At 36.4% G+C, this 27,631-nt stretch overlaps 1 protein-coding gene across 1 annotated transcript; it reads right to left on the reverse strand.

Annotated features, from left to right (window-relative positions):
• Positions 1 to 740: 740 nt before the first annotated feature.
• On the reverse strand, positions 741 to 27,218 carry LOC114530031. The gene is made up of 4 exons (XM_028551611.1): positions 27,165 to 27,218; positions 3,531 to 3,618; positions 1,342 to 1,949; positions 741 to 841 (listed from the first exon to the last, which is right to left on the reverse strand). Exons 1-4 carry the CDS (start codon positions 27,184 to 27,186, stop codon positions 741 to 743), a joined length of 819 nt encoding a protein of 272 aa, XP_028407412.1. The 5' UTR covers positions 27,187 to 27,218.
• Positions 27,219 to 27,631: the final 413 nt, after the last annotated feature.

Here is a 27,631-nt window from a genome sequence, read left to right on the forward strand (position 1 = left end):
TGTTAGTTTATTTGAGGGATTTTCGTTGTTTTGATATGAAATTTTGCGAGTGAAATTCGTATGTATGTTTATATTATTACAAGAGTTTCCATCCTTCTCAATAACTATATCTTATGCTTCGCGATCACTGACGTCACTGAACTCGCAACGTAACTGGACTATTTACTTATTATTTCAAAAATATTTATTGGGGTTCCTATGATTTTGTGCGAAAGAATTGGTCGACGAAAAATAGAACAGACTACTGCATAGTGTGTCCAAAACATTCGCAAATAGGAAGAAACTTGTATTTTGACGGCAAATTCTCATCGCACAAACAGGAGAACAAAATGTCCGATTTACACCTCTTCACTTTTATCTTAAGGAAGTTTTACTAAGATATTATAACCAATTGTTATGTAGTAGTTAAACAATACCGTAAGAACTATTTTGTCCCTCTTTTGTGACACGTGTTGAATGGCTTCATGTGCGGTCTGATGCATTTCAACTCTGGCAGAAATAGAACTCTTTCTTCTTGAAAACTTCTGATCAATGTCATATCTACTTTGTCAATTGTAGAACTCAGTTCTTGTTGAAGAACTTCTTGTTCGGTTTTCAATTGGCTTACATTGGCAGCAGTAGACCTTAGATCTTGTTCCATAGTATCCTGGGTAAGCTCCATATTTTCCACTCGTTTCTCGCAATTTTGTAAATTTTGGTGAGTATTTCTAAAATTCTTTCAGTTACACAATTCTGCACTCTCAAAGCATCTTGTCCACGTCACTTGACAATTTAATAACATGTTCTTGCATTACTTTAACAAGCTCCGAATCAATTGAAGCATTCATACACAATGCAACACCTAAAACAAGAAAAACAACAATTTCAGTAAAAATAATTTTAGGGCAAAATTTCAAATCTAAAAAATTTGCTTATTAAGGCCCTGTTAGACGGTGCAATTTTTCTTGCAATTTGCAATGCATTTCTTCTTTTGAGAGATGTGGGTTTGGCAACTGCCAAACGTTTATGCTTATTAAACTCCATGGAAGTTTCTTACACTTACATTTTGAAGCCTCTTCACTTATTTACATCACTTTAAAGTAAAATTACATTGCAAGTTGCAAGAAAAATTGTACCGTCTAACAGGGCCTTTAATTTGCTCGGGATACGGTAGGTTTGAAAAATGGGCTCGTTTTTTCCTTTTAAGTCGCGAGTTTACGTCGTTCTAGAAATCGTCCTAGGATCGTTTCTCGCGCGGGTGTCACGAACATGCCAAATTAGGCGTCACAAGCACAAGAGGGATAACTGTAGCACGAGTGAACGCCTGAGCAGGCGGCGTCTTGTTACATAAAAAACACATACCTTTGTCTTTCCAGTCATTAAGATCCGCTAAAACATTCGATTCATCTGCAGGAGATAAACCAACTTCTCTCAGCAGTTTTTCCATGTCGTCAAAACTCTTCTTGAAGTTGGATTCATTCCACTTAGTAAAATTGCAATGACCCCAAGCGTTTCTACCTTCTCTAACAACATTTGCCGCATTTTGGAGAGCAGCAGAAAACACTGGAATTCTTCCAAGTAGAGTAAGCACAGCGGATGCATCACAAGTTTCGTCGAACGCGCTGAGCTTAGCCATGTAATTCTGCAGAAAGAGCTTGGCAAAGTCAACATGGGAAGTAACTTTGTAGTCAAACTTGGAGTAATCAAACTTTTTATGATGCGGGGTTTTTAGCTTGGTATCATTCCCGTTGATGTTCTCGTATTTCATGGCATTACCAGTTGTATATTTTGGCGAGGGAAAGCTGTGTCTGGTCTGAACATGAATATTATGGTTTAATTTAAGGTCGTTGTACTCCTTGAGAATTTCCTGCTCTAGAACAGGACGTATTGCAGGGACGACGACATGGTTGAGAGCAATTCCAAAGACGCACCATCGTTCATTGTTTTCTGGTAATGTGGTTAATTTTGACCTGGGTGACAAAAAATAATATTATGATCGTGTTTTCAGCAGATATTCACTGCGACTTCGGCGAATAATTGTTCACTCATTAGCTACATGCCCGAAACTAGAACAATATTTAAGGGGGGGTGGTTTTTGTTGTTAAGTCCAATAGCTTACAATTATTGTTGTGTTGTATAGTTTCGCAGCCGATTACTTGGTTTCAAGCAAGTGTGCTTTAGTTTTCCCAGCAGGGTTTCCACAATGCAACGAAATTTTCTTGCACTCGACAACCACGAGGGAGGGAGGGCCGGACCTGTTTTAATACAAATTTTATGAATTCTTTTCAAAAGTTCTTTGTTTCTCTCTTTTGTCATTGCCATCCCTGAGTAAGGACAGTCATATGTAAATAAGTTATGGAAACCCTGCTTACCATGCAATTCACATATGGTGAATAGATTCACGTATATTCGGTATTTTGCCTGGATTAATTTGCATGGAATGGAGTCGAAGAATAGTGTCCTATAATCTCCCTATATTGACGTGAAAAAGGCACCTAGGCATATCTCTACTATAATAATTATATCCATTAGCATTTCCACTTAAACAATGTCACTATGCTTTGGTTATGATATCAAATATTTTGATATGGATAAAGCCTCTTACAGACAAGCAAGTTTTCTATGACAAGTTTTTATATGACAAGTTTTCATTGGCAATTGCATGAGTAGCCTGCTCGCAGACTGAATTAGGGGGCCGGAAATTAAACGGAGAGATTCAGTCTGCGAGCAGGCTATTGCACGAGTGTATGTACTACAATTTTTCTGTGACATAAGTTTTATTTGCTCGTGTGAACCTCCATGCCAACAAGTTTAGTTTGACAAAGAGGCTCCTCCTGAAGTTTGACTATGACACCTATTATAAAACAATATAACCATGCTAAGTTTTGACATGGATAACCACGCTTTTTTAATGGTCAAATGCTATTCTTATGTAAAGTTGCAAGCATGTTTCATGCTCATATACAAACATTAAACAATCATGATAACCAATTAACCATGATTTGATAATTATGATGTCAAAAATTTTGACATGGATAACCACGCTTTTTTAATGGTCAAATGCTTGTCCTATGTAAAGTTTCCAGCATGTTTGGGCACTCATATACAAACATTAAACAATACAAACAACCAAAAAAGCTCCTCTTGCAAGCCTTTGACTATGGCGCCGTAGTTGTTGGCTTCTCGTATGTCTTAAGCGGAAAGATTACATTATAAGACAAACCACGCTGTTTTAATGGTCAAATGCTTGTCCTATATAAAGTTGCAAGCATGTTTTATGCTCATATATATACAAACATAAAGCAAAATAACTATGCTTTGGTTATCATGTCAAATATTTTGACACGGATAACCATGCTGTTTTAATGATCAAATGGTTGTCATATGTAAAGTTTCCAGCACGTTTGGCGCTCATATATACAAACAATAATTACTATCTTTCTTTCCAAAGTCAACGTTGAGGTTGGTTCAAACTATGGTGTGCATAGCTCTATTGTGCTTCTTCATAATTATAAAATAAAAATAATAATAATACTGCAAATACGAATTACCTTTTATGTGAAACAGTTTTCAATGTACTTGTCATTTTGTGGCTGTTTTTCGTAACATTTTTCGACTGTAATTTTCCACCAATATATCCTTTAATAGTAAAAAGTTTCAATTGTTATGGAAGAGCAAAATTAATTTTCGCAATAAATTTCCGCGGATCAGTTTCAATCAACATGCTTGCATGCATAAACAATAGGAAGTTTACGATTTACGACGCAGTTAAGTAGACGTCGCAATAGTTATTTTTATTATTTTATTACAATTATTTTATTAAAAATTAACTACAGGAAATTAATTATGCTGCCAAGGCTTTGAAGTAATCATACAAACCTTTCAATTGTGCTAAGAACCTCCGATGTCTACTCTGATATTGCAGTTTCATATAAGCTATCAAAAAATTACTACGTCGCCGCTGCAAGTCATCCAGAGGCGATGAAAATGGCTCATTTGTGAAGGCGTCGTAAGAATGACAAGGCTGTTGTGAGACCAAATTATGGATACATATTGTCTCGCGCGTGGAGTTTCTTTGTTTTGCAAACGCATCGTCGCGCTCGCCGCGTCGTAACTCGTGAATCGTAAACTCCCTATTAAACTCCTCTAGTAAACTCCCTATTACTTTGGTTCTTATGTGATTTCAACATGACGTCATCTGATTTAAATATTCTTGTGGGAGGTGATTTATTTCCGTCATTCCGATTTGGATGGCGTCATTTGAAATCAGATATATGATTTAGATTATAGATACATGTTTTTCACCCATTGGCGAAAATATATCCCAATGGGTGAAAGGGTTTTACGGCAACTTTCTTCATCATATAGAAACTCCACACAGAAACCACACACTAGACGGGAGTGTCGAAACGTTGGGTCGTGAATTTAATCTTTGTGATTACTTTCATTAATTAAACCATGAAGAGTAGCGATAATGGCGATGGATTGTATACCTGGTTGCCGTGCACTTATTAATTTCAAATTCGATATTCAAACGTCTAGCTACAGTATTCCCCCACTAACTCCAACTCCCAAGGCGAAAGAAAAATTGTTCGAGTTACCGGAGATTCGAGTTAACTGGGGTTGGTGTCAGATTACGTTTATATTTACGCGTACATTTGGATTGCCGCAGTTAATGCGTTTATTTGCTAAAAAATCCTGCTTTATACAATAATGAAATACTGATTAAAGCAGCGACACCATCAAAGTTAACTGGACATTAAAGTTAACTGAAGTTAATATGTAGAGATGGTACAAAAAGAACTAAAAAAGCTTGATCAACAACGATCGTGCCACTACAGATAATCTTTTAAAATTTAGAATCAACTATACATTTATACACCGATTATTTGACTTATTTCGATAGTTCCAGTTGTCAAAATGCTATCTTCTCACATTTTAAAGTTTGCTGATCTATGATTCGAAACCAAAGTTCGAGAAGCCAAACGGGGACTACTGTATATACCAGTTTTTATTATATAAACCGTCAAACACGTTAACACATCCTTTATTGCTAGTCTACTACAAAACAGCGGTGAAAACCACATTTATGATTTGATCTATACCATCACCCTGACGGCAGAGTTTTGAAACTTGCCTTGAGCATGGATTAACAAATATATATAAGTTGGTATTACCTGCACTGGTAAAAATATCACCTTGAATCTGCCGGGCAAACTTCTCGGCTCTCGCAGTTATAAGAAAAATAAAGCAATTTTATAAAGCAATTTGATAATGGGTAAAACAGATATACCACCGATTAATATTGCCGGTTGTCAAGTATCTCGAGTGATCTTTTATAAATTATTTGGATTATGGATCGATAACGATTTTAAATGGGCGAAAAACACAGAATATATCGTAAGAAAGGCAACAAAGCAATAAAGTTTTTTAAAATTTTTATTGCACAGTTACTCGATCTGTCCTTGATATCTGGAGTGGTGGACTTACCGAGATGCAAATGGCAATACAGAAAGAGTCCAGAGAAGGGCTCTTAATATTATATATGGACATACTGGACATGGGGATTATAGTAGCAAATTAAACGTGAGTAAACTGGAATCCCTGGAATAACGCAGAAACAAAGCATGTATACTGATGATTAAAGATTTGATCGACCCGAATCACCGGCTTTATGAATTGTTGCCATGCAAAACAAGTAAAAACGTTAGGGAAAAAGAAACGAGATTGAATAAAGTTAGATTATATAATTATTTCTGCAGGACAGAATGTTGTATAGACGTAGTCCATTAGTCCATGCTATAGACTTGTATAACTCATTTTTAAATATAGGTCATTTTAGACGCATTTAGTATAGCTTAAATTTTTACTGTAGAACGTTGTAATTTAGTGGAGAGAGAGATACGCTAAATAAATTCAATAGAGGCAATCCAATAAACCCTTACGGGATTTATAATATATATTTTCATGATAAACAAACTATTCAGAATGTTGAAATAGGCATCAAAAGCGTCATTTTTTCTGAATATGAAAAGAAAGATATAAAGAAAGATATAAACGTAGAACAAATCTTTTTCCAAGACTTTGGTTATTTTAAGAAAGCAATTGCTCCTGACTTCTCTTTGCCCGTTTATTACTTATTGCTCATAACTGTTACTTAGGAATGTAAAAAATGATAATCCATTTGCAATTTTTTCCCAACAAAAGGTTCCAGTGCAATGCATGCACGCCTAAGCTCTCATTCAACACAAAATTATAGCGATAAAGTTTACACCAAAGTGGTGCTTTATTACACAAGCTTAAGAATGGTGTTTATTTACCGACTTTTGGCGTAAATTTACGCCAAAGAAGATTAACTTTAGCTATACTCTCAACCGCGGTACCGTGTTGAGAAAACACAATATTGGTGTAATAATACACCTCAAAGGGAAAATTTGCACTTTGTGGGTATATAATGTACTGATTTACACCAAAATTGTGTGCATTTACACTTATTTTGTGTTTGCAGGACACTTCGAAATGTTTTGACTTATGACGAGGTTTTGAAAACTCTTAGATCACATTCTGTACTATTTGCAATTAATGCTGTCATTGCTGTGAACCATCTTTAGTGCATCCTTGATATTAAGTACCTTACAGTTAACGATTCCTTTACAGTCAACGTCATCGGCAAATGCTGACATCACACAGCAAAATCGTGATTCTTATTTTGAGAAAAAAAATACTTGTTTCAAGCAAAAAATTGCTTGAAACAAGTAAAATTGTTCTTGTCAGTATAGTGAGAATATTATTCTTGGCAAGAATCTAGGCAAGAATATTATTCTTACCTAGAATCTCATTTTGAGAAAAAATTTCTTGAAACAAGAATTTTCTAAAGAATTTTTCTAGAAAAAATACTCGTTTTAAGTAACATATTGCTTGAAACAAGCAAAATTATTCTTGTATATTAAGAAACCTACTCACACAATTCTTACCTAGAATGTTACAATAAGAAAAAAACTGCTTAAAACAAGAATAATTTTACTTATAATAAGTACAAAATTTTGTGGGCAAAAGAAAACATTTCTAGCGGTAATGAAGTTTATTAGCAGGCTTTGAAACATCACAGATACATTATTTTTATACCTTATTTAGTTCAAAATAATAAAACTACTTATTTAGTGGCCATACTAATACATAAATGCCATACATTAACATCTGACAAAAATAGTTTTTTCAAAGTACTGCTGGGTTTCTGCATACCTTGCTCAAATAAACAGGTCTTTCAAGGACTTAATTAAAAATTGCCAATTTGCAAGTTTAGGAAAGTATCCGATAAAGCTCAAGATAATGAAATTAAGCCCTGGTATAAACCCAGAAGTAGTTGGACAAAAATATTCATGCAAGAAGACAAGCACATCTATGCAAACTCACTGCATGTCTTCAATTATTACACATAAGCTAAAGTCATTCATTCCTGAGCAATGTTCCCCTTTGATTATTGACCTGCTGTTCTTAACATATCATCCCAAACATGAAAAGATTTATAAGATCACCTGGAGTATTTTTGTCCTTGAAAATTAAGTGCTGCAACACTGTGGGTCCAATTAACCATTGGCATAGGAAATGTTCCACTGAGTTTTCGTGCTCACTACCTCAATCCATGTTTCTAATAAAACAAAAAAGCAAGCATATTTGAGAAATCAGAATTAAAATAACAAATGTTAAAAGAAACTAAGCAGTGCATAATATGTGTGAAATATATTATTGGCATGCTATGCACAGTTTTGCATGCTCTGACAGATATAAAATTAGGGTAGTCATCTGGTAAGCTGTCAATGATTTTTCCTTTTATCTATTACATGATAAATAGGTATATAATCAATCGGTCAATAGGTATATAATTACCGGTAGCTATATTATATTATACATTAAAAATTAAGCCATATGCTTAGGTGAATAATCTAACAGCATTCCACAATTCCTTATAATGCATTACTTACCACAGATATTACTTTCCAATGAGACCTCTTTCATTACAGGTTTAGACTTGAACATCACCACTTGTTAATCCACCATCTAAGGATGCATGTAAAAATTTTTTAAAAGGCAATATAACAGTTATTTCATCGTAATTCTTAATCAAAACTAATGTATATCCAGTAACCAAGATTTAGTATATCATAATCCTAAGATTGAGTACAGATGTTTCCTGTTCATATTTATATATTAATAACTTGAATCCATGCTAAAATTTGACCATGGTTTTAATAGCCAACGTCAATATCACACTTTATATTGCATAGTGCTTATAGTATAACCACGATATAATATATTTATATCAACGTCGTTCATTTATCGGGAATGATGAGTATTAATGACTGTGAATATATCTGTTTATTGTTTATAAATATGTTTACTGTTTACGCGGCAAATTCAAAAATAGCTTTCGTCTGTTTGCGCGTATAATTTTAAATCCTTACCTCTTTTAGAACACTGAGATTCCCAGCCACTTTTAATACAATCTCCGCAATCTTCTCCAGGAAATCTTGCGACATAATGTCCAGTAAAATTATTATAAATTCGAATAAACTATTCAAAATACTTGATTATTTTACTTCGCAAAGGAACAAACAACAACGTGCGAAGCGACGCTATCCCGACACGCATCAAGAGCGCGGTGCAATCCTATCCACAGTAATCCACAACAATCCACAGTTCTTTGCGCCAGTTGGCAGTTAGCGGAGTTTAAAATATATATTTTTTCAATTTTCATAATAAACAAACTATGTCCATTCAGAATGTTTAAAAAGGCATTAAAACCTTCATTTTGTCCGCATATGAAACGAACGATATAAACAAACAACAAATCTTTTGACAAGAATGCTCCTGACTTAATTGCGAATCTTTGCTCGCCTCGGTTATTAAATGTTATTTAGTAAGATTATAAAAATATTCTTGCTTGTTTGAAATAAATGTGAGGTTTTCAAGATAATTTGGATATTATAAGGAAATTAGTATTCTTAGCAAGGGAATTGGCAACAAGCGATTTTGATTGCCGGTTTTAAGTTAACAATGTTTCTTACCAAGAATCCACAAAGACGCTTTGCTTGTTTTAAGAATCCAAAATTCTTAGTTAGAATACAAGCTAGAACATTTACTTGTTTTAAGAAACTGTTATTCTTGCTTAGAAAAAGTTTACTTATTTCAAGTAAAATTTATTCTTGATAAGAATAATTTATCCCCTTTTACTTATTTCAAGCAAAATTTTGCTTAAAATAAGAATTATATTTCGAACACAGAAGTTCGATATAACAATGCTTTATTCCACATCAAAACGTTTACACAGCTGATGGAGGACTAAGTCCTACTACGTATGAAAATTCAAAACGAGGCAAACCTCGCTATCAACAGTTCTTCATCAGCTCGCTTACACAGCAGACGTGTCCTTTTTTTGTCCGACAAATTTTATTGAAACGAGATTTAAAACGACTCCTTGAGATTATTCTATGGCGTCCGACGGTGCATCTATACCTAGCTCGATCACTGAGGTTTTAGAAGATCAGCCTCAATCAACCCCGCGAGCTCCATCGCGAGAAAAACAGCCGGCTGCAGAGCAGCCGAGTAAAACTTCTCCCCAAAACCGCTCGGCGGATGGGGCAAAAATGGGCAAGCGTAAGGCTTCCAAAAAATCAAAGAAATCTTCAAAAAAGTCCAGACGATCGAAATTTGTTTATTCCTCCTCCTTTTCCAGTTCTAACAGTTCTTCTACGTCTTCGAGTGAGTCAGAAAATTCGGATGTTTCTCCTTCAGTCGCTCGCGAGTTTGAGCGGGAAAAATCACATCGGTCTTCTTGGACCAGTGAAAATGAATACACCGTGTCCGATCAGGTGCTAAACTTTGCCGTTTCGGCTGCATTTGAAGGCCTAACTAAGTCGGAGCGTAAAAACCTCCTAAAAGAATCGCCTGTGCCATTTCATGCCGAATTACGACCTAAAAAGGTCGATTCGTTTATCAAAAAATATTTTAAACGCAAGGGTATTTCATTCAACCCAATCATGGACAGACGGCAATTAAATCTGGCTGCTCGGATCCTCGATCCTCTAGGGCCTCTCACACGGCTGTGGGATACAGCTCTTGCCGCCGAAAGCGAGTCCACTGGCTTAAATCCAGCTACGGTCTTGGATTTTGTACGCCAAGCAATTTCGCTAGTTGGGAATGCGTCTTTTTGTGGTCTTTCAGACCGCCGTAAAGGCTTACTTGTCAAGATTTCACCCGAGTGTTTGGATTTACTCGATAGCCTTAGTTTTTCGAAACTATTTCGTCTCAAGTTTTGAAAATGTATTTCATTTTTCTCCCTCTTATTTGTGCAAAATTTGGCGATATATATTTGGTGCAAAATCTATGTTTTTTTATGTCAAAAATTATTGAAAAGTGACAGTCAGATTATATAATTTTCAAACCTGATGACTGAAATGGCTTCATTTATTCAAATTCATTCACAAATATCACTGCATTTTTTTTCTTTATACCACAGTAATACTGTTAAAATGGTCAAAAGTAACTGACTGAAATGTTTTTGTTTATTTTCGTTTTAATAAAGTATAGACGATGCATAGCTTGCATGCCGACCTGAAGGCCGAATTTTATAAAAGTCGAATTCGAATGCATCGAATGCATTCAGCATTCTGCAGTACAAAACACTATTCTTTCTATCTACTACCATGCAATAGATGTTTAATAAGGGTTAACCAGGAATACTTGAAAAGGAAAGGATCCCGTTCACCATCGTAAACGGAAAAACTCTGGTTTAAATATTTTTCGCTTTCGGCTTTGCCATCATGTAAAGGTGTATCTTAAAAAACGCTGCAGCTCGCATTGTGGCTACCTTTATAGTATGTTATTGCCGGAAAAGGAATATTCAAATGGCAATTCAAAATAGACAATGATATTATGTTTTGGTTATAACTTATAAGTATTTTACTATCCATGTCATGTATGTGCGCCAAGTTGAAGAGTTGTTTTGCTTTTCAGTCGGCATCACATCACATGTACTGTACTCTGTAGTCTATATACACAGGGATAATAAACATAAAACTCCGTTGCTTATTTTATCTCTTATAGATCTTTATCTCAACAGATTTCTATTATTTTTTTTGCTGAGCTAAAAAATTGCTGTCAAATTACATCTTATCGATCGATAAAATTGGTATAAACATGGTGGTTTGTTCGATCGTGACTTTTCAATAATTTTTGACATAAAAAACATAGATTTTGCAGCAAACATATATCGCCAAATTTTGCACAAATAAGAGGGAGAAAAATGAAATACATTTTCAAAACTTGAGACGAAATAGTTTCGAAAAACTAAACTTTTACCTGAGTTTGTGTCGGCCTTTTCTATATTTCCCCGACGAAAGCAGCCGAAAAGATTAATGAAAATATACCCCCAAAACGCCTCAATTGAAAGGCAAAACTTTCTAACCTGAAAACTATGATAAGAACGATGAAACCAAGCTGAAAGGAATCGAAAAATATGTAAAACAAGGGCGAAAAACGGCATATAACTCGGCGAATAGCTTTGTACTACAAAAAATACAAATATTGTTTTTTGCATAATAAGCCTCGTTTCCATGTTGAGCGAAGGCGCGGTTACTAAGTTTCGCAATTGGTCTATACCCCACTGCAGCGGGGCATTCGACTTCGATCGAGTTTGCGTGTACCACGCGTGGATGCCTCGCACACGACTCGAGGTTGTCATTTGTCAACAATTTCAAAATGGAGGCAAAAGAAGCCATTTCACCCAGCTTTTGCGCTGCCTACACGTTGTTTCGATATAATATATAATTTATGCGACGAAATATTACCCCCTCGGGAAGATATATTCCTCGGGCGAAGCCCTCGGGATATATCTTCCCTTGGGTGTAATATTTCGTGGAATTCCCCTCGCTCCAGGTCTATAAATGATAAATATAAATCAGTGATATAAATACATAAGAGAAATGGCTAATGGTTACCCGAAAATGTGTTTTTTCATGGCATTAATCCACAATTAGCCTTTCTCATAATGCATGATGTTAAAAAAATTAACTGTAAACGACATTGTTTTACGCCTAGTACACTTGAATTGAATGTACTATATAAATTGTCAAACAAATCGATTATTGCCAGCATTTTGCTCCAGCGCTCTCAACTGCAACCATCTGGAACAAATTGCTTAAATACAAAGGAATAAAGTCGCTGCGCACGAAAAATATCGCTAGTGGAAAACCGGCTTTAATTCGGTAGACGCGAAATAGTTTCTACGAGCTGGAGTGCGTGTACGAATTAATGTATGGATTGTCCAGCGCATGCGTTAATCGGGGAAACTTCCCTTAAATGCCCTTATCTTTTCCACTTGGTAAGGGTGTTTCCACTAGGCGTAATTTTGCATAAAAGGCATTTTTTGAAAGGCAAAACTTTTCCACCTAGTGGAAAACGTTCTTTAGCAGGAAATTTGATTTAGTATACTTTAAATTGGAAAACCATGGTTCACTTTGGATGAAGCTTTGCATTTTTTAAGAAAGCAGTTGCTCCAGACTTTTCTTTGCCCGGTTATTAGTTATTACACTCAACAGTTGTTTAGTTATTTGGGACCATAAAAAATGATAATCCATTTGCACTTTTTTTCCAACAAAAGCCTCTTGTGCATGCACACGCCCAAGCTCTCATTCAACACAAAATTATAGCGATAAAGTTTACACCAAAGTGGTGCTTTATTACACAAGAATGGCGTTTATTTACCGACTTGTGGCGTAAGTTTACGCCGAAGAAGATTAACTTTAGCTATACACTTCACCGGTGTTGAGAAAACACTATATTGGAGTAAGAATACACCTCGAAGGGTAAAGTTGCACTTTGTGGGTGTAATATACTGATTTACACCAAAATTGTGTGCATTTACACTTATTCGGCGTTTGCTGGCCACTTCGAAATTTACAGTGTTTTGACTTATGAGGAGGTTTTGAAAACTCCTAGATCACATTCCATATTATTTGCAGTGCTGTCATTGCTGTGAACCATATTTAGTGCATCCTTGATATTAAGTACCTTACAGTTAACGCTTCGTTTACAGTCAACGTACGTCATCGGCAAATGCTCTCATCAGATATGCCTCGTAAAGGCTCTAGCTTTTGTTACATCACATTATAGAAGCTTAAAAAGACGCAAAGATGTTTTCCCTAATGCGATGAAGTTCGTCAATTTCGCTGACGGATTTTTGATCGCTATTATTTTCTTTTAGCTGTGGCTATAATGCAATGCAACAACTTAAATATCAAATATTCAACCGAATATTTTACACAAGTATCGTAACTAAGTGGCGTCGCCATCGATAAGTGGGTGGACAATTCATTCCCAGCTTGAAATTTGCATCACTTTAAATATAATTGGAACTTACTGAATATATGCACAACAGCAATGCACCAGTGCATGACTGGCTCCCAAGAATATATAATTTATGGAAGCCAGAATATTCGATCTTTTGGTTTCATCTTATAAAATTGGAAATGCATCAAGGGCAATAACCCCTAAAAGTTAGCAAAGACCCTTTGCACCCAAGACACAATCTTATATACACACACTGCACCCTTATTATATTTCTATATATATAGCTATATACTCTATATACAATATTATAGATACAATAAAACCATACGATGAAGTACGGAAATTAAAATAAACAAGAATGTTATGCTTAGACAGATTTGAAACTGCACTCACGACCTATTATGAGTAATAAATTAGTCGACAGTCTAATGGTTAGGATGGATATGGGTTTGTCAATTAAAATACTTCAAGATATTGGGAGAGATAAATGTATTTTGATATACCTCAACGTTGTATGCTAAACGAGGCCTGATTCAATTAACGTTGTCTATCCAAAACCATATAAACGTTAAACTCTGAGTGCTCAAGGGATCATGATAAATTTAGACTTGTATAGTTGGAAATTTGGCAGCGCAAGAATATCCAAGAAGCTTAACGATAAAAATTTACTCATGCTACGTGCAAGGCAAGTTTCTAAATTGAAAGGATTTAAAAGGTTCGCTCAGAGGACAACCTTAGCTATAACCTTAATTGAGTTAGCTGTATACAAATCACAATACAACTTGACGACATATTTAAGATTGTAACTGATTAACCATGAATGGATTGCAATGTCAAGGGATACCAGGATATATCTGATTTGTATATTACCTACCTGCGTTTACTTCTTCAACAATCGATCGTATGAGTTATTACCATATGCCGTTCTGTTGTTCTTTTGAATTTAGATTTTACTGTCTAAATCTTCTCCATCTAGACATCTACGCACAACGATAGTCCGTTGCAGCACATTGTTATACTTTACACCTATAACTATCGCTTGTGACTGATCTAATACAGCCAATGGCAATATATTTTAGAGGTTTGCCGATAAACAACACCTTGAATTCGTGATGCTCACTTGTGCTGTGGTCACTGCGGGGTGGGAAAATCTTCGAATTCCTTGCATAGCTTCGAATTCAATTCATAGTTATTCTATGTAGACTTTCAAACTTCATAATATATACGTTATATACCGACTATATATAACCGTTATATGTAATCGACTTCTATCTGGTTGTGTAATAAGGGCATTATAACAACCAGTAGCGTTGCCAGCATTCAGAATTTCTTGGAGGAAAACTGGTATTTACTGGGTGAAGATAGAATTTTCGGTGTACCGTTATGGCGTAGTCAGCCCAAAATATACGAGGGTATAAGCATAGGTTTATCACTTTCAGCTGGGGTACAAGCATAGGTTTTAAGGCTGTTTTCCACTTCAACCGTATCTTTGGCTCGTAGCGACACGCAGCGTATATCATTTTCTTGGGCACTTGGATAGAAGGATTCATGACTTCGAAACAAAGGAATACGTACGCTACAGTTTCCTTACGACACGTTTGAAGTGGGAAACCAGGCCTTAGCATCACATGTTTATTTTTGCACTCGGATTCTGAGTCAAAACAGATCCAGCCAAGCTAACGCTGGATGAGTATTCGACTATTTGCCCAATTTACAGTTGCAAGCACTATATGAGAAATATAAACTTTGGGTGATACCACAAAACAAAACTATTGCTGCAAGTTACATATTTTTTCGAATTATAAGCAAGTTTAATAAAAAATGTATAGCATAATCACCCGACCTGCCTGAAAAACACATTGTCAAAATTTAGTATTACTGCAATCTGAACTCTACGATTTGAAAACTAGCTTGCTGTTCTTCTACATGGTATGTACATTTCGTGAAAATATTTAGGCTCTCCAGGCCTTTTTTGTTCTATCGTTCCTGTCTTCCTGACCTTTGAGACTTTACGTTTAGGTCAAGTCGAGTATTTTTTTGACAAATGCTCGTTCTTTAGTATTTTTATAGATATCAAATTACATTTAGTGAGTAACATATTTTAATATGCAACCTTTTGGGTAGCTTGAGAAATTCAGAAATATTTTATACGTAAGCACAAAAGTAAACATAAATTTAAAACCGTTCCTCCTATGACGGTTGCGAACGCGAGCGGCTTCACCACATCCATATGACCGAAGGCTTCATGTGACGGGGCAACAGCAATCAGGGTTAGCATAGTAATATTTGCTGCAACAATCAAAGAGTATGTCCATGCATAGTACGCATTTAGTCTGTTTTCACCCTCTCGGAAAACCTCGAAAAATGTCTTGGACGGATGGATTATAAACGGGATGAAAATATACGCGAGAAAAACCAATGCAATATTAGGTTTTGTAGCTATGAGAGTATCGGTATCACACATATCGTCCGGAATACCGAAGCAGCAATCCATGGAAAGTAGGCCAATCAAAAGGACTGTGGTATGAATTACAAAAGCAAGGAATGTAAACCACCTAAACCTGTATGCAAAGAGAGCAATTACCACGAGTCGAGCAATAAAACCAAACAGTTCGTGAAAGAAAATTGCCACTCGAAAGAGTTTGCCTTCTTCTTCCTCATTCGATTGTACTTCAAAAGTTGTAGTTGTCCATGTTAAGCTAAGAAGGGAAACCACGATGGAGGTTATGGTGTACCATGGAAATTCCCATTTATCTAACATTATGTAAAACTGAAGGCACCACTGTGGGCCCGATTCGTACATTGCCTCTATATAGCGCGCTAAGATGATTGATCTATTGAAATCGTGATCATCGAATCGCCCACGACATTGACAGAACACGAACAAGCCAATTGCGAAAGGGGCGACAATGAAAATTACTGAGAAAAAAAACCACCCCTCGTCACCATTCTGGTAATGCTTTACGGCCACGAAGGTATCTGTGCCGAGATCAAATAGAAACAAGACCACGCTTACCATATATAGTCATTATGTTTTTTTTCCACTTTTTCGTCCAACATGAGCTGTAAAAATATGTTTACCAGATATCAGTTACAGTGGCTCCCTACAGTTCATTGATATTGTCAATTGAACAGGGATATTAAAGCATCTAAATTGTTGGATAAAAGACGAAATTTTAATATAACTTTTAGGCAATATATGTGAGCCAAACTTAATTTCGAACTTTCGCGATCGCTTCGCAACCGTTGTTATATATAGGAACAGAGACGTTTCAAAATGGCCGTCAAATGAAGTAATTTATTAAAGTTTATATTGGAAACGAGTTCGACGACCCACATTTTTTTTTGCATCAAAATTTTACTCTACGGATGCTTTTTTTGGTACTTGGGAAAAATGTTATTTTGGCTCTTTAAAAATCGCATTGCGCAGATTTCTTTTAAAAACTTTTCTATCTATAAAGCATCCGAAGTGTAGAATTTTCATTAAGAAAAATTGGGCCTCACCGAACTCGTTTCTAATATAATTTAAGGTGGCTCCTACAGTTTAATGAAATGTTTGGCTAGAAGACTAAATTAACCTATAACTTTAAGGCAACATAAAATTATGCCGCCAAAATCTATTTCCACGTTGCTATATATAGCAACAGAGATGTTTCAAATTGGCCGCCAAATGGAGTCTAATCAATTGCAAGATTAGTGTTTCTCGTGCTGAAAAAATACACTGTTTTGAGTAATCATACATATATATCGATCAGAATAGAATTTGGATAAGGATACGAATTTGGGAAGACGCAATTTACATAACTTTGATTTGGACTCGTCTGTGTTCTCTCAAAGTAACCAGCTGCAATCACTCTCCCAGCGAAATTAGTAGTCTTGCGCCGGCTTGGGGATTATTTATTAAGCACTTCATCACGTGATTTATAGACACGTCATCGCATATAACTCTTAACAAGACGCATGCCGGCATGCGTAATATGATGCGGCAGGAATATACTGAGAAGTTTTAGCAGTGACTACAAGCACGACTACGAATACCAGATTCGTCATTCTCTCGCGTTGTTTGCTTACGCCATCATCCCAAACTCGTAGTCGCTGCGTTTTTTAGTATGAGCTGGTTGATTATTTCCGCATTCAAAAGCTCAACGGCTACGAGTCTCGTCAGATGTGGTACTAAGGCAAACAGCACCTTATTATTCGAAAGAGTTTAAATTAGGGGACATATGATCGAAAAAACTTATCAAACGCGAGGATATCCACCCTTCAGGTATTACGACATAATAGGGAGCATTAGCAGTGACTACGAGTACGACTATGACACAGAGGAGAGATGGACAATGTTGAAACGAGTGTCCCCGAGTTTTGCCAAATATCACGTCATTCCACGCGCCACGCAAACACCCGATTCTCATCTGGCAAGCTCTTTCGGCCAAATTTCAATACAAAAGTATGGAAAAAACGCTGTTCGAAAGGTGAAAAATTGATTTTTTTTTAACTGGGTCGGATTATCTGAGATTCACGGTAAGTTTTTTGTTTTGTTGGGTTTACATGATCGTGCTGTTTTAATTATAAAAAAATTATAAGCAATTATAAAATCCTTGTTGGTCGCGTCGCGTAGCGACAGCGACCTATAGTTTCGGCTTGGTTTTTTTATTATTATTTTCTTCTCGGGCGACCCCCAGCGTCGCTAGCTGCAGGCCATATCGCCCTAATCGGGAACCTGCGCACAGGTAGAGCGGTTTTGAAATGGGCTGTTCTGTGTTTCTCCTTCTTTCAACATGCGACCTATAGTTCGGTATATTGCTTATTTTTAGTATTAAGAACATTTACGACACAAGATTTGCACAGCTGGGCTGGCTACGCTGCTGTGAACGACCGTGACCATAACGGCTAGTAGACGTCTTGTTTTGTATACAGCGAGTTCTGATTACCCTTGTCGGCTGCCATATTTGTACCCAAATTGTCAAATTGTGTTTGCCAAAGTGAAACGTTGTCAGAGCTGCTTTTTTACTATTTGTCAACTAGCAAGCAGAGCGTTTGCATATTTGTGGAATAACAATATAGGACGAATTTCAAAGAATACTTCTAAATTCACGTTTTAACTTTAAAATATCGACAAAATACATTGCAAAACATTTCAAAAGTTTTTGGCGTTATATAGCTTTAACTCGCAGAGGATATCAGTTTTTTAATAATTAGTAGCATTTGATGATACAACATTCACTGAAAACATGCAAGTTCAAATAGTCAAAACGCAAGTACAAATAGTCAAAACGCAAGTAAAAATAGTCACAACGCCGTGTTGAATGCGAATCCTTCCCTTCCTACTACCACCTTTTGGGCAATTTCGATATAAGCTTGCGTTCGGCCTCCAAATAAATAAATGCGTTTTCCAATAGGATTTCAAGTTCCAACCAAATTTCAATGCAGGTATAGCATTTCAAATAATGATTAAAATAAAGTTAAATACTATAAATTGCCAGCGAGTTCTCTTTAAGGGTATTCAACTGCGTAAAAAAAGGTTAAATGGCTGATTCTTCGAAATTTAAAATGCCGGCTTTCATTTGCCGCAACAGTCTAAACGGAGTCGATGGTTGACATTCTCACTGGATAGAACTACACTCGGCGGAACTTGTATGAGACGAAAAAAGTTGGTCCGGCTAAAATCCGAAAGACATCATTTTTTGTTCAACTTTTGACTTCAATAATGCACTACTCGAGAATACTTGAGATAAAGTAGTATATTTGAGGAGTTGTGTATTATATCAGCTGAGATATCCGTTATATAAACGATCCAATGTTTTATTTATGTAATATGGACTGCTATATATTGGAATAACTATTATATTTGTGACAAAAGTATTATTGAAACATTCGACGCCCCATACAAACAACTTGCAAGGAATTAGCTTAGAAAATGTAATAATCACATTACCTGCACCTTAGCGACTGCATCCTCGACTTATAACATTCCACGCACAAGTGAAGTGTGGTATTAATTGACACTGATACAGCAAGGAAATTTCAGATTTTACAAGAACGAAAGAGCTTGTCGTATGTTATGTAATGTCATAATGACGTATGTCAAACACATTGAGTGAGAAGTTTCAATTATCTTCTCATGATGTTATCATCGCGGTATAATAGCTATATAACTGCAATAAAAGCACGATGTATCCCACTTGGTCTGTCTGTTAATGTTGTAGCTATAATGTTCTATGACTTTTATTTATTTGTATCAACCAGCGGTTATCAATTTGTTTAATTTTGCATGCTAGTGAGCACCACTTACCTCAACACAAGTAACAATATGTCGCGTATTGTATTACAGGATATGTTGCGTACCATGTCTTTGGATGAATGCGGATGTAAAGCGCGGTTACAGTTGGTGATAAAACATTTTCCACAAGTGAATCTCTAATGAAATGAGTAATTTGTTAAACAATTGATATTAATCACACATTAAAAGTTATATATGACCGCATGTAAATGATGTGATTCATATAACGTGAGAGGGTAATGTGTAGAAGCCTTGCTTATTAATACCCTGACTAATCCATTTATTTTGTAATGATCAAATTTTTGCCCGTCGAAACTATAGGATACAGAATAGGTCTTCACCAACTTATTATAATTATTACGACTTTGAGTGAAATCACTCAGACAACACCTTTCTTGCCGAAGTCATTTTCCGTGCAGACCAGGAAGCTACCTCATTTAAGCGACCATGTCCTTTCGACTTATCCACATTCCCAGCACTTGTCTTCAGTACGTGGGCCAATAATTAGTGTCACTTATTCTATCTTCTGGCACACCATCGAATACACAAGTAACAATATGTCGGTACCTGTTGTCATCAAACGTTGCCACGCGGACCGCTGACACGTTGACGCGGAAGCCCTGCGCTTCCTTGCCTAGGACCTCCTTGCGCTGACGATCGTTTAGGAGCTCTACCTTGAGGTACAGCGTAGACGACTCTCCGTTCAGCACCTTGGACGTGTCGTGCTTGCAAATCAGTTCCAGGATAGCGTCGCGATGCTCCGTCTGACACGTCGACCCGGATATCCGTCGCGACGATCGGGATCATGTAGTGTTTTCTCTTCTTGTCGTTGGTAACGCCCCACGTGCGCACCTTGTTGAACAAGACGTTTTCCGGCGTATCAAACCTCTCGAAGCCCATTTGTTATAAGAGGGTTTTTAAGCTTGAAAAAAATCATTTATTTTTATGTGGATGATTGAGGAGGATTGAAAGAGAATTTTTTTGTGCGTGATAAAGAAGTGTTGAGACGTATTGAGAGGAATTGGAAGAGATTTTTTCAGGTTTTTTGGGTTATAAAATAGAAATGGAAACATTGTTGAAAGAAATTGAAAGAAAATGGAAGAAATTGTAAATGTCCAAACTGAGCAAGAACCGGCATTTTCTACTATTAAAGTTTTATTTGTGTTAGCTTTTTTAAACAATCAATTTCCCTGAGCTTGTAGGGAAACGAGGGTTGCCGGCTGTAACAAGGGAAAGAACGATAATTATTTCAAGATTTTATTTCCATCACTTTCCAGGTTACATCAACCCTAATGCATATGATAGAGAAACACGTAATGTATCAAGGGATTATTTTTATTACAAGTTTATTTATTATCAAAAAAGATGAAAATATCTAACATTCACTTGCAGCAGTTCTGGCATGAGAGTTCTATATATCACTGAGATATAAATTTCTCAGAGCCTAGCAAAGTATTTAAATGAAGTGACTCGGTATAAGTTGTGAAAGATCGCAAATAGCACTGAAAAGTGTCTGTTCAAGTATATTCAACTGCTTTTGTTTGGTTATGCCCGTATGTATTATATCTTAGGGCTGCTTTCCACTGTTTAAATGCTTCCAAATTGTTATATTTCACAAATAGGTCAACAAATGCACATACTAAAATATGCGGGAAACTTTTTCGCGTTATTTTTGCAGGCACGTACACGTAGGTATACTTTTAAAACCTTCAAAGTTGTTACAAAATAATGACAGCAAAAACATACCAAATCTTCAATAGATTTCAACCCTATGCATCTATTGAATCACTTAAAGGTATCATTTTAACGATTTTGCATGCACGAACAAACATTTTACGTTCAAACAACGCGACAGTGGAAAGCAGCTCTTGAAAACATTATTCATGCAGAGACACCGGAGAAGAGGAGGGGGGGGGGTGCCCTTTTTGTGAAAAGACACGTGCGGCCAATTGTCATTAATTTTTCTTGTTTTATCATATTTCTTTTAAGTTGCAATTTTTTTTATGGAATCATAGATATACAGCTAATCTTTAAATGAGTTGAAATTAAATTGGTTATTATAGAAACAAGAAAACTTCACGTGCCCTCCTCTCCTCAAAGGCTCCCCGCAATATTCCAGTGACACTGAATGACTATAACCAAGGGTAATTTAATAATTGACCTTTGAACCCTCAGCACCTAAGGTGTATTATAAGGTAATCCAAGTTACTCAGCCTAAACGTGTTTTAATAATTAAGAAATTTTTCAACAGCAATATCAATATAATGAATAGAAAAATGATGATAATTTGGACAGTGGCAGATCTAGGCATAGTCAGAATAAATTACACAGCTAAATTTTAAATTCAAAACACCTTAACAACAACATTACTGTTCATGGATTTCAAAAGAATATCTTAAAATAAAAATCTACCAATGCAATTACGATTTTAAGCTGTAGTAATTTATGTTTACTTCCCCTAGATCCGCCACTGAATTTAGATTACCTCTTCCTTTTATACACAAAGAGCCCTAAAATATCGTGCTTCATCAAGTCAGTAATATTTTAACAGTTCTAATAATTATTTTGTATGGTCAAATCACTTTGTTACAGAGTTTTACAAAAGGATTACTGATTGAAACAAACCACAGAGTCAACATGAAACGACCATAGAGTGACGACAGCAAAGAATTTAGAAAGAAGAAGAAAGAAGAGAAGAACATCGCTAAGCAGTTATCCCAGTGCTGGAAGCGAGAGAGAATTTCCAGGCAGTGGCGGATCTCGTGGTTATGCAAAATAAATTACACATGTTAATTTTAAATTCGAAACACCTTAATAACAATGCTATTGGTTATAGATTTGAAAAGAATATTTTTACATTAAAATCTGCCAATGCGATTCCGATTCTAAGCTGTATAGTAATTTATTCTGCACTCCCCTAGATCCACCACTGTTTCCAGGTAACGACTTTGAATAGCGTTATGGTCAACCTCGTGCCAAGGTAATCATATGTTGCAATTAATCAAAGTTTACGATCCATTGTTTGTGTTCAATGTGTTCAAAATCTTTTGGTCATCAATTGCCGCCGAAAATGCATATCGCTGATGTATTACGACATATGAAAACCATACGATATAATTAAGCCCTCTCCTTCGTGCCAGACTGAAGAACCATTAAGATTAACCAGGCAAGCTATAGTTGCATGATGAAGACTCTTAATCGATAATCAAACGTTGCGAACTACAAAACTTCGACTCAAAAAATGAGACAAAAATCTTTTAGCCTGGAAGCATTTGATGCACAGAATACGAGAGAGATTGTCCAGAAATGATGGATCCCATAATTCATCAACAAATATACTAGTTCTAACTCTTTATTCAAGGTGAAGTTGCCGATGATACTCGTTTTTCTTTCTAACTTTAGCTATTTGATATTCTGTGTTAGCTAATTCTTTGGTTTATTGATCGTCCTGAAAAACAGGGATGTTACAAGATGTGATAAAGTATATCGACATCAATTCAAAAACACTTTTGGCTGAAAACGCACGGATCAACTTGACGGAAAATTTTAAATTCAGGTTTTATACCCTACCCTTGCTACTGGAGAATTATCGGCTGATGATCGCTCTGAAAATATGGAACATTCATTGTTCAGAAAAGATTCAATGATTCAATTTTAAAGACTCCCTACTTTCCAGTTAAAGGGGTTTAAAAAGGCACACTAATGAAAAATTAGAGAAAAGATAACGTCAATCGCTTTGATATAAGATTATGTGAAGATGAAATTGGATATTTGAACCTTAAAATGTACATTAATAATTGCGCAATGATTATTCACTACTCTAAATTAGAAATATTTGCCCTTTCATCAGAAAGTAAATCTGTCTCGTCTGATTCATCGTCACTGCTTTCACTTTGATAAATAAACCGCATTAGTTCATCCAAATCCATTAAATCTTCGTTTTCACTATGGGTTTGATCCGGTGGTCTAACAACCTGCCGACCTTGTACTTCAAAATTTCTCTGCAGATGTCGGGAAATTGAGGGCAACTGGAAATTTTGAGGCAATCCTGTTTTCAACCCATAAAGTCTTATGATATTTACATCACCAGAAGAATAAAGGCAAGCAAGTTTATCCTCATCAGGAGACATTGCTACTCTAACTATAGACTCTTGCCTTCGATATGCAACTGATTTCCATTCAAGAATGTCGAACAACAACACCACACCATCGATACCGTATGATATCAGGTAACGATTCCCTCTCAAAAATTTACAATATTCTACTTTTCCTGAATGATTATGTGGTACTTTACAAAATGTGTCTTGCCCGTTGAGTGGAAATATTAATATATCATTAGCAATGCAACAAGCTAGCATTTTGTTATCAGAAGAGACAGTACAGTGACCACATTTGTCCAACGCTGCGTAATTTGGGAAGTAAGTTGAGTGTCTCTCTCTGGTGTTGCATACTCTAAAACAAGGATACCAGAAATACTGCAAAAACACAGTTTGGTGTTGTCTGGACAGAAGCAACAGCAGTCAATGCCTATTAAACCGAATGGAAAGGGAAGGAGAATGGGGCCAGTCATAGCCTTAGTGTTGACGTCGAACACGTAGAAAGACTGATTATGACTGCCATATTGGACACAGAATGCAAGCAAATAGCTATCAGGTGAAAATACAAGACAAGGAACAGTGTATTCACACTTATCTGAAAAAACGGGGTAAAGAAGCTTACCAGTGCTAAATAACAATAATTCGCAACTTTCGTGTAAGGCAATTAACTCTCCATCGGGGGAGAAAAGACCTCCCTTTACAGAGATTGTTTGTGAATTCTTTTTGATTTTTTGTTGAGCCTCTGTGTCCCTCAAAACCAACATATCCTGCTTTACTTTCCACAATTTGCACTTTCCGTTTGAGTGAAGCGACATCATTGTATCAGCTGAAGTGAACGAAACATCAACTGGCTTAACACTCAATGTTGTGATAGCATTTATAGTATGAGCCGCAAAAGGCGAAAACAATTTGCAGGTAAATCAGTCAACATAACGATTCTTCTTTCATTATCTCTAAGAAAAATATACCCAATCCCCTCACCATCGCCAGATGCACAATGCACAGGATCTGCCCCCGAAATACTACAAAATTCGGTGCAATTTTCCAAAGAAATAGCGTACAGATTTTTTCTTTCGAAATATACAAACAAATTACTATCATTTGTAAAAGCACATTTATTAATTTATACTAAAGAAACCTGAAAGTGCCTGCTTTTCCATCTTGAAATTTCACTTCCTCTTACTTTTTCGAAGATTTCAATGTTATTATCTCCGCGTTTCGCAAGCCATCTCCCATTTTTTGAAAGAATTTGGAATGGATAAGTTAAGCTTGAAAACTGGTCATAGCATTCTGCGGATGTTTTTTGGATGAGAAGCGAAACGTTTCCATTCCGATGGCGCTCTGCTACGCTCTGTTCGTCTTTCAGTTTTCACATGCTGGACAATGCCCGCCGTTCGTAGTGTTATATTTCATACAAGTAGTACATAATATTATAGCGAAATCAAACAATGAAATTTCCCAATCGTGTCTTCAAAGCATTTTACCCTGGAACTGAAATGCCAAATATAAAAGAATGGCTCTAACTGCAACGAAAACATCTCTTCTACCACAGGTCTCCCAGTTTGCACATTCCAGATTTGATACTGAAATAAGTCAGCATAAAGAACTACAATTCGATTACGAACAGAAGTTTCAAGCTTTTCAAATTCAGCGCATAAGCCTGTGCATAGCCGTCTGTGTTACCTACAAACTCACGTTTCATACCATCGAAGTAATTGTCTTGTGTTTGTGAGATGGCACCTACCAAGTCACGCTCGTGTTCTGCCCACCTTGAGAATATGTACAAACAACAACAGCGTCTTTCCCTGTGAGTATCCAAGTTCGTTAGCGCAATGTATTTACCGTCATGAATAAACGAACCCCAGCGATAATGTTTAGAGTTACCTGAAAATTGTGACATTTTCACGACACGTTTCTCCTGCACTGAAAACCATCGGTCAAGTCTTCCAAAAAACACAAATTTATCATCAGGAAAAAATGTCAAATGCGATATAGATTCACTCATCACTTCAAAAGGTCCTAAAGTCGAATCAAAAGAATGTACATTATACAAATAAAGACATCGCCCTTTTCCTCCAGCAAACAGTGTCTTATCATGGGAAAAAGCAAAACAATACATACTATTGAGAACAGTTTTTGCATTTAAAGAAATTCCAAACCCTGATTCCATCCAACAGCTGCCTGACCCAGTGTTAAAATCTGCACGGGTTAGTTCAGGGTAATTACGAAGACAGGAATAAAGAAGTTCAGGACAACCGGCAACAATATATTTGTCTCGTTTAAGAACGAAGCAGATATCCTCAAGATTCTTCTTTTCCCTTTGACCAAACGTTAGCCTGCCTAAAGATATCTCTAAGTCTTCAATAAGAGAGTAAATTCCGATTCTATTGCTTCGTATTCGCTGTTCAAGAAACCGATAATTTGTCAAAGCATTGAATACGATTTCAGAACTCCTAGAATCTTCACTGATTAAGAAGCGAACGCCAAAGCACGAAATATAATTTACTAAATCAGGCTCATAATTGGACAAATTGTCCCATCTTTCCTGTGTAAAATCACTTAAGAAATCGACAACAATATTTTTGAATAATTTGCTTGCCTTACGTCGGTCAATAAACAGCATTCGAGAGGCCATTTCCCCATCAATTAACCAGGCCGGGATCAAACTGTGGAGAAATGCAAAGGTTTTATCTGAAGTTTGCAATGCAACAAAATGTGAGACAGCGTCAATCACTTCCTGCGTTTGAAGAGGGGAGTCTTCTCTTTTTAAAAGAAACGAAATGAATGAGACGGGAAGTGGAGAAGGCGCCACCAAAGCACAACCAAACAATTTCCAATAAATTTCTTCACCTACTTTTTCGTAAACACGTTTAAAATTTTTGTAAAAGAAATCGTTGATATTTCCAGGGAAAAGATTGCTACCCAATTGTTTGGTGTTTTTAAGAATTTCCACCAGGTAAAAAGCGTACAAAAACATTCCATCACATTTTCCCGTTAGCTCTTCAGCAGAGTACGACAGGCCCGTGAACTTCACATTTTTCTCAAAAAAACGCTGAATATCCTGTTTATGCTGCTGATAAAAGCCTGCGCTGTCGCTATTTCCGGCACAAATCCTAATACATGGGTTGTACGTTTTCAGTCTAAACTGCACGGAGTCTTCCGGACGACTAGTAATGAAGAAAACAAGCCATTTAGGAAGCATGGGAAAACGGTTCATTATGAGATCAAGAAAATCTTTTCTGGACGAATCTTCTGCTTCATCTAGTGCATCAATCACAACAAGTTTTTTTGCAATACGACTGCATTTACTTAATGGCTCTTCTAGCAATTTAGTAAACAGCTCGTGAACTCCTAGCTTAGTATTAGTCAACATATTTTGTATCCCGAATTCCTCTCCCACAACTCTATTATATTCACTATAACAATTACACAGTTGATAAGCGATAGTACCAAGCAGATACCTGGGATCACGACGTGTGCCATCGTAATGACGACAAAAGTACGCAGCTGCCATGTTTCCATCGTTCTTTGCTCTTTGAGCAACGACAGCAGCCATGACACTTTTACCAACTCCGGCATCACCCAGCAGTACATAGGCTCTGGAGTTACCAGAATCACTGAACCACTCGTTGAAATCTTCCAGGAACCAATGTCTTGTGTCTGGATCGTATCGTCCAGCGAAATATTCAATGTCAGAAGTACAATCGGAGAAAACTAGAAATATCAAAGTACATATGAAAGGAACTTGCTATAGGAATTAAAATCTCTTAATAAATGATTTGATTTACGAGGTTAACCAGGTCATTAGTTCTTAAACAGCATGGCATATGCATGGGGAAGTCTTCAATATTTTGTTAAAACTATTGCATTACTAATGTGGATTTTGCACGAAAGAATTGGCCGGCTACATATAGAGCAGACTGCTGCA

This window comes from Dendronephthya gigantea, unplaced genomic scaffold, assembly GCF_004324835.1.
Source record: "Dendronephthya gigantea isolate DGI-Jeju-01 unplaced genomic scaffold, DenGig_1.0 000059F, whole genome shotgun sequence".
Classification (NCBI taxonomy): Eukaryota; Metazoa; Cnidaria; class Anthozoa; order Malacalcyonacea; family Nephtheidae; genus Dendronephthya; species Dendronephthya gigantea.

Coding starts and splice junctions, on each gene's coding strand:
- LOC114530031 (XM_028551611.1), bottom strand. CDS start 27,186: ATGGCACACGTCGTGATCCCAG. Junction 3,619..27,164: donor GGCACACGTCGTGATCCCAG/GTATCTGCTTGG, acceptor TTACTATTAAAG/GATATATTGGTGGAAAATTA. Junction 842..1,341: donor TAATGACTGGAAAGACAAAG/GTATGTGTTTTT, acceptor TTCTTGTTTTAG/GTGTTGCATTGTGTATGAAT.